Source organism: Ascidiella aspersa, chromosome 4 (genome assembly GCF_963924565.1).
Source record: "Ascidiella aspersa chromosome 4, kaAscAspe10.2, whole genome shotgun sequence".
Lineage (NCBI taxonomy): Eukaryota > Metazoa > Chordata > Ascidiacea > Phlebobranchia > Ascidiidae > Ascidiella > Ascidiella aspersa.
The window spans coordinates 21,626,534-21,639,934 of record NC_139450.1 but is presented as its reverse complement, the minus strand read 5'-3'; the positions used below and the strand labels follow the sequence as shown (position 1 = coordinate 21,639,934).

The 13,401-nt window shown below is 34.3% G+C and overlaps 1 protein-coding gene across 4 annotated transcripts in view; it reads right to left on the bottom strand.

Annotated features, from left to right (window-relative positions):
• LOC146148648 (uncharacterized) overlaps positions 1-13,401 on the bottom strand; it is a 113,946-nt gene that overhangs the window by 63,248 nt on the left and 37,297 nt on the right. For all 4 annotated transcript variants that reach the window (XM_083387615.1, XM_083387616.1, XM_083387617.1 and 1 more), the window contains exons 26-30: positions 12,587-12,752; positions 9,326-9,521; positions 8,726-8,871; positions 8,400-8,580; positions 4,970-5,162 (exon numbers count right to left, since the gene is read on the bottom strand). In XM_083387615.1, the coding sequence (XP_083243741.1) occupies positions 4,970-5,162; positions 8,400-8,580; positions 8,726-8,871; positions 9,326-9,521; positions 12,587-12,752 (882 nt within the window). The remainder of the gene's footprint in view (positions 1-4,969; positions 5,163-8,399; positions 8,581-8,725; positions 8,872-9,325; positions 9,522-12,586; positions 12,753-13,401) is intronic.

The following is a 13,401-nucleotide window of genomic DNA, read 5'->3' as shown; positions in this document are numbered from 1 at the left end:
TTTTTTCAGAAGTATTCAAACTTTTGGAATGCGAGTGCTGGTCCAATAGACTACGCGTTTGAACTGCTGCAACCTGATCTAGGCGCTAAATTCACCAGCGTTGCAGTTACTATTCATTTGCGGTTATACTCACTGAGTATATGCAAAACACATCCGGACTCTTAAGATTATTTGGCAACACACCTCGAAGGTTCGGCTGCAGTTGAGGTTTGCAGCTAGAGTCTAAACACCTCAACCCCCAATGAACACAAGCCGCGAACGACTTCAAACACCAGTCGAGTTTCCTTCAACAGCAGCTGGTTCGCGTCATTTTTGTCGTTTGAGACTATAAGTTTGTTTGAACGTTGCTTTGGCTCCTACGTTCGCTTAACAGGAGTCCATTCATCTCGTGTACAGTCGGGAACGTGGAAGGAATCATTAGCGAACCTACTCATGGCTTTCGCCAAATATGAAGCACCGACTGCGGGCATTGTCACTTCTACCAAATATTTTAAAAAAAACATAGTTTACATTGTCACTCTAAAAGGTCGAAGGTCATAGACTTCCAAAGTTGGCCTTTCCCAGCCCCCTGCTAAAATTTTCCCTAATTTTGAAATTTCGTCAAGACCTCATTTTTAATTGCAATTGGCTAAAAATGGGTTGAAATGTTGTTTATAGGATTCTCTCTGAACTGCGAAAATTTCAATACAAAATATTGAAGGGGTTGGGAGATATTTATTGTGAAACATGGGTTGAAATGAAAAAAAGCAAAAAGTGGGGTCCTTTTAATATCCCGGTTACCCATGACCCCAGTGAAAATTTGCACAGAAATTTTGTCCACATATTTACTAAGATATGACAAGTCTACCATGCAAAATTAATTCATGGTTCTCAATGTTTTCTGATAGAAATGCTGTGTCAAATTTGGACAAAAACACGAAAATTTACAAATGAAAAAAAAATTAAAATGTATTTGTAATTGTGTTTTTAACTATTGTTACCTCACAAAACACAAGTGTTATACTTGATAACTGTAATGTACAAGTGTACAACTTAATAACTGGAATATTTTTCTATTTTTTGCCATATTACAGTATAATTTAAAAAAATTCATGCATTTCTCGCCAGGCACGCTGCCACATTTGTTGTGCTATGTAAAACCTTGTTTTCTGTAATGGCAAAGAATTTACACTAGCAAACTAAAACTCACTTTTATACTATTCAAAATTGTGAAATAATAAACAACTTGATTCTGATATAGATGCTGAAACAATTATATTGCCAAAACTAGAGGCGCAAGAGTTTTGAAAAATTAAGCCAATGGGGGTGCGGCACAAAAAGTTTGAGAACCCCTAAATACAGGTTGTCACATTTTTAGTTTAAATACAATATAGTGTGTAATGTTATAAACAGTTAGATGAAGACATCAGAGTTATACCTTTCATAATAAGGTGCAAGCAATATCCTCATAGTGATCAAACGAACTTGAGCATCTGAAAAGCCTAAATGACTTTATTGAATCATTGTGTAACACCTATCTCGCTTCGAAGACTCACCACTTCATTAGTTAATCACAATCAAGTTACTTGAAACAAATTAAACATAATTTAGCTGATGATGAAGTGTAATATTACTTGATATTGCTGAGAACTACTTATTGATTGTCCAAGATGCCTTGTAGGGATCCGATAGTTATCACTCAACAACTCTTCACCCTTTTGTAATATACTACAAAAAATATGGAGCTTTAACCTCAAAAAGCTTGCTTGTAATATCAGATTATTTGGAACATTTAACAAGCACAGTGCATGCATTCATTGACCAAATAATTCCAATTATTATCTGATCACTTGGTTCTCCAAAAAAAAAAGATCTTTTTCAATGATGATGCTGCTTCACAATACAAAACCCACAAAAAAGTATTTTTGCTTGGAACTGAAACTGAGTGGCATTTCTTTGCTAATTGTCATGGCAAAAGCCCACGTAATGGAATTGGTGGAACCACCAAAAGATTAGCTGCATATGTAAGTCTTCAAGCAGCAAACAACAACCAAATTTTACCAATCAGAATGAAATCTGCAAGCCAAATATTGGCCTACATTTGTATCATTTTTCGGCAGTTGCGATTGACCTTGTATCACATCTACAAGGGAAAATGAAATATCATCTGACAGTCAACGCATTTTTAAAGACTGACATGATTGTGGAATGAAGCTATGATGTGATCTTCTGCCTGTTATTGTTTTACACATTGCATATCACTTTTCCAATTCAAATTTTGTGTTGAGGTCTTTAATTTTAGTTGAGGAAAGCCAAATATATTAAATCCCAGAACTGAGATCGTGTGCCCATTGGAAAATATCTTTTGGTGTAAAAATTCGGTTGTTGGTTGCTGCTTGAAGACTTGCACATGCAAAAAAATCTTTTAGTGGTTCCACCAATCCCATCATGTTTAGTGATGTCCAAATGGAACCCCTACATGGCATCTTGGACAACTCAGCGAAATCAAGTAATATTACAACTTCACCATCAGCTAAATTCTGTTTATTTTGTTTCAAGTATATTTTTATGAATTGCTAAGGAAGCAATGGGTCTTCAAAGCAAGTAAGGGGTCACACACTGATTTAATAAAGTCATCCAGGCTTTTAGATGCTCAGTTAATTTCGTTCTATTAATATGAGCCTATTGCTTAAACTTATTATAAAAGATAAAAAACTGGTGTGTTCGTCTAACTGTTTATAACATTTAACAATATATTGTATTTAAACTAAAAAATTGACCATCTCTATTGTAGGGGTTCTCAAACTTTTGGTCCGCACCCCCATTGGCTTAATTTAGCGAAACTCTTGCCAAATGTAATTATGTCAGCATCTATAAGTTATTATTTCACAATTTTTAATTGTATAAAATTGAGTTATAGTTTGCTGCTAGGTGTAAATTAATTGCCATTACAGAAAATAAGGTTTTACATAGCACAACAAATGAGAAAATAAAGATTTACATAGCACAACAAATGGGGCAGTGTGAATGGCGAGAAATGACTTTTTTGTAAATTATACAGTAATCTGGCCAAAAAATAGAAAAATACTCCAGTTATCAAGTTATACATTATAGGTAACAAATAGTTAAAAAACAATAGTTAAAAACACAATTACAAATACATTTTAATTTTTTTTCATTTGTAATTTTTCGCGTTTTTGTCCGAATTTGACACAGCATTCCTATCAGAAAACATTGAGAACCATAAATTAATTTTGCATGGTAGACTTGTCATATCTTAGTAAATATGTGGACAAAATTTCTGTGCAAATTTTCACTGGGGTCATGGGTAACCGGGATATTAAAAGGACCCACTTTTTGCTTTTTTTCATTTCAACCCATGTTTCACAATAAATATCTCCCAACCCCTTTAATATTTTGTATTGAAATTTTCACAGTTCAGAGAGAATCCTATAAACAACATTTCAACCCATTTTTTAGCCAATTGCAATTAAAAATGGGGTCTTGACGAAATTTCAAAATTAGGGAAAATTTCAGCCGAGTGCTGGGAAAGGCCAACTTTGGATGTCTATGACCTTTGACCTTTTAGAGTGACAATGTAAACTATGTTTCTTTTTAAATATTTGGTAGAAGTACTATCATGTGTAAAAATATTGGGTTGTTACTTTATTTAGTTTAGCAGTAATAGGGCATCAAACATGGTCCAAAATAGAAAAATTGCGCCCCCTCGGCAGACCCCCCCAAACTAAAAGCTTCATAACTCTGGCATTTCTCAACAAATTACGCTCAAATTTTGCAGGTGTTCATTATATAGGATAGTGAAAAGGTGTGTAAAATTTAGGGAAAGTCGGAGAGGTTGAATTTCTTGACTGTGTGAATTGACACGGAATGGCCCCAATGTTTATTTTGGAGGGGGGGATGATGTTACGTGTTTATCAACACGTTAAACACCCAAATTAGTTAATTGCCATAAGCAAAATCTTAGAGTTCATTAAGCTATTTTTAGAATTGATAAATAGGGTTTTAGATTACGCGTTACAGCTTTCGTTTGCCAAATATTTTCTTCAGTTACATAATATCATGTTTGATGATGTAAAGTTTTCCGTACTGTTGTGTGTAAATTCCTAAGTTTTCCTGCTTCAGTTCGCCTCGTTTCAAACTTAACATGTAACGTCAATGCCAAATGTGGCACGCGATCTAACAAAAAATGGCATGCAAGCCCCCGAAAATACTAAATTTGTTATACAGCCAATTACCATTGTTTATTCAAAATATAAAACAATCTCAACAATTAGGATCTCAACAATCAGGAACTACTATAGAGGAGGCTACCATTCACATAAATATAAAGCTTGGTGCGAAGAAACAAGAAGCAAAAGTCAGCTTACAACCGACACATAGATACAGTAATGCACGCTGCTACTACACAGCTTAAAAAACATTTGCAAAGACAAATTTATTTCGTGTGTAAATAAATGATTTTATTTTTTTATTTTTTGCAAAAAAATTTTTAGTATTCAGAAACAATTAGTTACTAAACTTTAGACAGGAATAAGTTATAAGATAAAAATTGGCTTGTCAGCATGTTTTGAGTTGGTCACCCCTGCTTTTAGAAATTATGCGCCAATTAAATAATTAAGCAAACATAATACAAAACAAGCAGCATGGAATGTTCCAACTATAAACTTATCTAAAGAGAGGATAAAGTGCCAATGAAACTAACAGATAATCTTTTGCTCCAACATCCTATAATACAAGCCACTGCATTACTTTCTTTACATTAAGTCACCTAAATTTTAATTCTCGGTCAACGCAGTTCACTTAATTGAGAGAACTGAGGAACAAGAATATATCATGAATAATCGGTCTGACTGTGGTTCAAAACTTTATACTACACTTGTTAATTGGTCAAATTCCAGTGTGTTTTTATTACTGCAGTCTTTCTACAACAATTGCTGGTTTTAAATAATAAAGTTTTAACTGAACTTACCCTCATCTGTAAAGTTCTTTCTTATCCTGTAATGCGGAAACAGAGAAAACTTTTTTGGAGTTGTGGTAAATCGCAGTGGTTTGAATGCTCTGGCGAAACCTAACTGTTGACAGGCAGTATCAGCTACTTGGTGCGATATATCATCACCACAAAGCAGAGAAAATCTTCCTTCAAGGCGACGAACTTCCAAAAACTGTAATCATGTATTATTATGCTAGTTTATTTCAATGTTATAATTCAAGAGTTCTGCACAAATTACATAACACCTGAAATTTGGCTTTATCTTAATAAACGACAATAGTAAAATGCATGTCTTTTCTTAGCATGATTATAATTAAATAACTTTGATTTGGACTGAAGTTATTTTATGCAAATTACTTGATTTAATCTTTATTGTTTCATTTAAACAATTTTGTTAAAAAATAGGTTTGCACTGGTCTAGAATCCTACACCCCCTTTTTTAAGTAAAGTAAGGAAACAAATTGTTAAAATTGAGATTGCAAACTGGGAGTGTAGTGCGTAAAAAATATAATAATATTTGACCCACCCTAACCCAAACAATATACATTGATTTAATAATTATTTGAAAGCTGCGCTGGGAATAAACCTAAACTCCGGTGGATATAAATTTATTTTTCGTTCAGGGGTTATAGCTTTGCTAACATTATTTGGGTTAGGATGCGCTATTTCTAGCCGTGAAGAATAAATCACTTAACGAAACGAAAAACACTTTGACCAAATGTTAAGTCCAATGCAGGATAAGGTATGACGTAATGCTTAATGTAACTACTAGCAACGATAAAAAATATTTGATGTATTTTTTTAGGCATCTATTACTATAGGTCCTAGTTGAATAACTATAATTAATACTTGACGTCACCCAAACGCTAACCCGTACCCCAACCCAAATGAATAGCTGCAGCAAGCATTATGTCATACCTTTTTCTGCCTGGGATATACCTTATTTTGCCCAACATTTGGTCAGGTATTTTCCTAACTAAACAGCTGGAATCTGTTGTAATATTTCTCCAGAATGAAGTCTGAAAGCTCACTAAAGCAAAATGGCGGCAGATACTTAAACAAGGAAAAGTTCCAGGAGAGCGGTAAGTCAAGAATCTCCAACTAGTGGCCAAATATAAATATATATTTTTAAATTCTGATGTGGAATGCCAATTAACGTAAAATATTTAAAACTTTTTTTCAGATATTTTCAACTCAAATAATTAAATTTCTCAGTACTATGTCGGATAATGTATAGATTTTTCGTCATACTGTCCTGCTGTTCAGCAGTAATTAAGTCATGCAGTAATAAACCCTCGTCTTAATACATCCGTTTAAATGCCGTTGTACCACGCCAATCTTATAAAACGCTTTTAATTAACATCTATTAATCACAACTTACGTTTATTATGGAAGTATAACCATAATTTCTTTGCAGTCATAATAGCAAAAATGATTATTATTAATAAAACTATATTGGTCAAAAGTTAATATAATAGAAGAACATTAGCGCACAATTAGTTAAAAAGTGTGTTTTTAAAGTATATTTTAAATATTTCACGTTAATTGACATTCCACCCCAGAATTAAATATATACTGTATTATATGTATATTGGGCCACTAGTAAGAGATTCTTGACTTACCGCTCTCCTGGAACTTATCCTTGTTTAAGTATCTGCCCAAAATAGCAGTACGCGGTGCGTTCATAGAATTCTTAAACCATCGTCCGAGTAGTTTTAGTTGTGGTGGGTAAGTTATAACCAGGGGCGGATCCAACAACGAAAGTAAGAGGTGTTAAAGCCCAGTTATCCACCCTATTAACGGGACTACTATGCAAACAATTTTGTAAGAAAATAATAATAATGCAATGTAGCAAAGCAAGAATCTTTTACCTAAAACATACCAAACGTATATTAATACAAAATTAATTTCCAAGCAAGGTCAAAAAAGCAAACCATACAAGTTTGATCCTGTATTGCGTGTGATCAGCAGGATTTAACAAGCATTTTTGACGGTATTTACAAATGTTTGCGAATCTTAATGACGATTCTAGTACCGGTATGTCTTAAAAGGCTATGTCTTGGCCCATTTTGATAAAAAAAAAACAGCCTAAAGGCGTCGTGCAATCCATCGAACCTGGAAAGTTTGGGCAAGCTATACGGTATAACGGCGTATTGCGCTTTGCGCGAATCGATAACCTCTTGTAACGCAGCATTTTGTATTGCAAGGAACTGCTTTCACAAAGAAACGAACAGTATATTGTGGTCTTAAGGTAGTAATGAGTTGCACTCAAACTAACGTTTTTTAATAGTATTTTTTTAAATTGGGTTATTTATCTTAACATTTACACATAAAACAATTTGATTAGAGGCTACACGTTGCGTTTATGATATCTTATACTTGAGTTATTGCTCTTAAACGTTTTATTTTTATGACAAAGACTTGACTTGTTATTCAAAAGACTCGACTTGGACATAAGTTATTTTTTTCGAACGACTTGGGCGGGACTTGTTTACAATACTGCCCCTCGACATAATATACAACAACCGCAACCCCGTCTAGTTCATAATGTGTTATAGTAACCCCATTGAATTAATAATTAGGGTGGCAACAACTGTTTTAGCCAAAAAATAACGACTTTGGTTGTAAAGAAGAACAAAGGTTTTATTATTATAAAAAAATCCAATAGTACAAGTGGTTAAAATTTGTTGTCTTTGGTGAAGTGTTGATTTCTAGGCCTACCAGGGTCGTAACAACGGGTTCAGCATGTGCAGTGTATTGGGGCCCGAAATATTTTATTTATTTATTGACATACACGACTACACGTAGGCCTACAAGCTTTTTAGAACTTTTTTGTTCAGTACCGTATTTGTTCTTGTCCTAACCTCATGAGATCTCCGTTACAATAACTTTTGTACACATACAAGACAGGTAGGTATGTAGGCCTATACTGAGTTAATCATAATGTTTAGTATTCGAAATTATTAATTTTAGATGATATAGGTGCAATAAGAAATAAATTGCATTTTTTCTTACAAAGCTAAACCGGTCTTTCAAAGCAACGGTAACACCAGAGATGATTAGAAACTTCTCCGCTTACAAGTTCTTAAATTAACGATATCGATACTGATAATAATTAATTAAAGAGCTTTTTACCAGGTGTTTTGCATCACGCTTTTCAATATGTTTTTTCAATGTTATCTTGTAAAGAACACCTTTAGTTAAATGAAATTAAGTAATTCAAAATAGCTGTCTCGAAATTATTCAGTGTTTAACAATTGTTATTGTTTATTTTACAGAAATTTAGTTAGTTTGAAGGATTTAGATTTTAATACATTTTTTGTCATAGATTTTTTGTATCGAGTCGATATTAAAACTGTACTGACTTGAGTTATTGTTACAAAGCCTAATAAATCTTATAAATACATACCGTTTCACCAAGTAACTCAACAGCTCTGGTACAATTTATCTCGTCACTCGCATCTGAGCAACCAATTTTACCATCACATCGGTAATTATCAGTCAGACAAGAATGATCAGGACACGTAAAACTGCAGTATTGAGGATCACTTAGGGAGACATTCAATGTAAAGGCAGGACGAGTATTCTGACTTCAAAACAGGAGGAGTGTGAGAAAAAAACACGAAATTGCGCATTGTTTCATTTCTATTAAAAAACAATTCGGGGGGAGTAAGATCAATTTAACGATCTGTAGTAACATATACAGTTGCGTATCGTCAAAAGAATTGAAATTACTTGGGAAACACAACAACAATGGTTATGTTTTGCTCGTTGAACACGTAAGATGATGAGTGGGTAAAACTTGTTTTCAAAAATATTGTCGAATTCTCTTCAAATAAAAGGGCATCAGCGGTCGATGAAAACCCTTTGTGAACAGTAAGCTGTAATACAAAAAAAAATATTTAAAAGTTAAAACAAATAAATCGCATTTACTGTAGACATTATACAAGCACTATGTAGCACGTGTCGCTTAACTTCCCAGCTTTCCGGGAGGTAAATGCCTACATTGCCATTTTTTGTAAAATTACATACCAAAGTTGCAGTGGTACGATATGATTCTGCTAATATTTCTTCTAAATTTGGCAATTTTTCCATAAACTTGCAATATAAATTTTACAAACCATATGCAGCAGGGGTTGTTTTTCGACGTGCTCCCCCACTGTTAGCCTGTGTAGCTCAGTTTTGTAGAGCGAACGTCTCGTATTTTTGTCAATATCCTAAACTTGGCCATGAGCATTTCTTTTTGTAATAACAGAGAATGTACATCAGCGAATTTTATACTAGTCGATCTTTGTATAAACTAGTTGGCAAGTTCGTAAATTGTAGTATATATACCGTAAACTTTTCTTTAGGAAAAATTGATGAACTCGTCGTCAGTACTATCAGCTTTCCCGGTGTACCATGGATTCTCCAAAAACAGTGTCTCCCAACGGAAGAAATGTTGACGGCGTTTTGTTGCATTAGCACTGCATTTGTGTGAAATACGTCGGCTTCTGAGTCACAGTAAGACGGACAACCCTTTTCGTCTGACCTGTAGTGTTTTTTTGAGAAGTGAGTGTTATAAGTAAGTGTTTAAATATTTGCATTTCAACAAAACGTTTTACAGAAAATAGTGATTTAGTGTACTTGTTTTTCTTAAAGAAATTGCGCCAATCAACAAACTAAGGCGGTCCGCTCTACTACAGTATTCGCTTTATCATAAATAGAAAACAATTACCGACTGTATTATGTTAAATTAAACTTTCGATGTAATTACCTCCGGGCTAAAAAAAACGGTGTGTTAAATATTTGCCACCATACGTGGAGTACCAGCATGGAAAGACACTTTTTAGGCTGGGTTTTACACAGCTTCAATATGTACGTATGTGTGTCATTGAGAAAACAAATATATTGGGTCGACCAGAGGCAGATCCTGGATTTTTGTTTTGGGGAACCCTAAATTTTTTTGTTATCACAAACAGTGTTTTTGTTTTTAAGGTGTTTTGAATTTCTCCAGCGGTTTCCCAAATTTTGGACTTTTTTTTGCAACTTTTTGGTATTTAAATGAAACACTTGCGGTCTCTTAAAACTACTTAGCGGTCACCCAAACCAAACCTTAAAAAAAAACCTGATTACAAATAAAATAGACAAAAAAATAATATAAAAGCAAGTAGATTAATTCGCAAAAGCGCGGAAAATGTTTGCTTTTAGGAAGCTGAAGTTAGCTAAATAAACTAGCTATAACAAAAAAAAAGTTTTTCTGAGTGACAAATATTTTAACGATTACTCTGCATTTTTGGTCCACTAAATCCGAATATAACAGCGGTTTATTTGAATTGGCTTCAGATTTTAAGATATATATATATTTGCAACTTTGGCTAGAGAAAATTCTCCAACTTCAACATCTTCTAATAATCGTGAACGAAACTATCAGTAACATTGCTATTGGAAATGTTTTAAGCAATATGCATTCCTACTCTTCGTATAACTAAAATCGTGACCCGGTCACTTAATAATCAGGAATTAAAACACTTTGATTTTCAACTTCAGACTCCATTTATATAAAACTTGCTTTTTTAGTGCAGCCTATATATGTTGTAATACTGTATAGGTTTAGTTAACAAGAGATTTGATTTCCTCAGCTTTCGATAAACTGTGCGCCATCAGAGAGTAAACCAGGTAATGAGGGTGTAAAGTAGGTTTAGCATTTTGATAAGCCACATAGTTGCTTTGTATTGCTCCACACATATATAGACTGCAGTCCTCCCATCTACCATATCTCGTCAATGTAGGATTTTGTAGCTAAGATTTTGAAGACTAGATGCTGCTATCAAAGTTTATTCGGCAGTTTTTTAGCCCGAGAAAATAATAGCGGTACCGTTGTAGGTCTTGGTAACATAACCACATGTTAGCTCTCAGATCCGCAAACTTAACAGATGCGTGTTTCATGCAGTCTTTGACAGGAAAGGTGTCTGCTGCTGAGCATTTGTATGTTTTAGTCACACAGAATTTTCATGGAAACAGAAATTCTAAAAAGAAACCAAGAATTGATAAGAGATGCTTGCAAAGATCAAAGACTTAGTGATTAAGTCTCGCTATCTCTTCAGCCACAAACCTTCGTGATCTGAGACAATTAGCCTGGAGAAATGTTTCGCTCCATAAAGTTCGTTGAATAACGGTATCTAGGCAGCAGGCATGTGTGATGCCCACATGGTGGCTGACTGCTGTTCGAAACTCCGACATTTTACTTTCTAACGATACATTCCAGAAAGTCTTAAGAGCAAATTTGTAAACATCGACTAATATTTTTGCATTGTTTAATTTGAATTTACAAAATGTACAAGTTTTACTAAAAGTAGAGTGTTTGTGCTTCTACGCCACCTGTTTCGCAAACGTAAATCGTTTGTTTACTGCTTAGGGTCTATTTTTTTCACATAAAACATAATTTGTCTTTAGAAGTCTTTCGACAACGACTGCCATATTTTACAGAATCGCATCAAAAATCAAAGAATAAGTTATGGGCACGCCTGTAAAAGATTCTCATCAAAGTTGTAGCAGTAGAATGCCAATGTCAAAATTTGCATATTAAACAAAATTATGGTATATCTCGAAAAGTTGAGCCGGTTCAAAAAAACAAGGTCATTTTCGGATTCAGTGGCATATTATTATATTACACCAAAAACCGAAAACTTTATTTAAAAATGCACATAATTTCTTTTACAAAATGAAAAAAAACTATTAGTCAGCTTTTTAAAATTGTCGTTCAGTTTTTGTAAAATTTGTCGTTCAATTTATCAAAGAAATGTAGTTTTGATTTATATTCAATGACATTTTAACTGTACTATCTTCATTAGAAAATATGGTATACGCGAGAAGGATTAACCACCGAGGCCTCTTGGATTTGGACAAATGTATTGAACAGTATTTGCTGTCTTTTTTCGCTAATTGTGATTTTTAATTGCCTATTTTTTATTTCAAAAACTGGGTCTACATTTTTTCTAATTTTGCATTTGTTTGTCTTTTTAAAATAACAAAAATATTAACTGAGTATTTTCATGAGTTTTGCATTAACACGAAAAATAACTGATTTGTGTTGGACCGGTAATCAGTAAAACATCAAAAACGTGTGATTGACGACGGCAAGACACTAATGCAGTACGTAAAACAACAATAAGTTATTTAAATCAATGTATTTTTAACAGGTCAAAATTTTGTCAAAATAAATTATTTTTAGGTCAAAATTTGTCAAACTTTTAATTGTTTAGGTCAAAATTTCCAATTTTTTTGGTCAAAAAATAATCGCCCTACTGATGACCATCGAATCGTGGAAACGCCCCTGGCGTGGACAAGGAGTTGTACAAGTTCGAAAGCACATTTAAATCGCATGGCCGAATTGCATAAATTAGTTTTGTTTTTGGATCGACATATATACCACCCTAGTATCGGCCGAGTACCACAGTATCAGACAAGTGCTACCACTTTGGAAGTACAGTATGTTTAACACTTTATTAAAATTTGTTCGAATACCTTATCACTTACTTGGTTTAATAAAAAAAATCAGTGACAATTCGGTGATGAATAAAAAAAATACATTATTCGTAAGGAAATTATACTCACCAGTCCCCACAATCGTTAATTCCGTCGCACAGCTGCTCAACACTCGCACATTTCCCGTTAAAACATTTGACTGCATTATCGCATTTCTTTAAGTTGCCGTCATGGGAACAAGATTGTGTGTCGATTACCATCGAGTTTATCCAAACAAGTTCCAGCCCATGCAACACTAAACAGTAATCAGTTTTGCATGATAAGTTTGACGTAAGGTTACGTCTCGGGAAATTATTAAATGTATGGTTCGGTTTATCCCAGGGCTGCGGAGTCGGAGTCGGACTCGGGACTCGAGGAGTCGGTTTGTTTTTGCTGGAGTCGGACTCGGGGCTCGAGTAAGACCTTGTAAAACGACCAGAGTTCCGAGTCCGACATGCGCTTTCGCAGTACCGAATTTTAAAACTGATATAGCCGCCAAATGGAAGTTGTAAAGGTGGAACATTATATGGCGGAATATTTTCCAACTATGTATTGTGAGTGAATGAATTATACGATACCCCTATAAGTGGATTGCTGAATATCCCCGTTATTTTAGTTACGTAAATTAGTGAAATACAGGCTGTAGAGTCCGGGCCGGACTCGGGACTCGACAAAATCGCACATTTGATTTTTTAACCGACTCCGCAGCCCTGGTTTACCCTCATACAAATGGTTAGCTGTATCCAAGTGGATAAATTAAGGGTTGTATGAGTCTCGTTGTCGCTGTTTTTGTCTAGGTTATTCGGCCGTAAATACACGAGCTGTTTAGCAGGAAACCCAGTCAGAAATTTTACCAAATTACGATGAGCTCAAAAGGGTGAGGATAAACTATTTTTTTTGGAAAA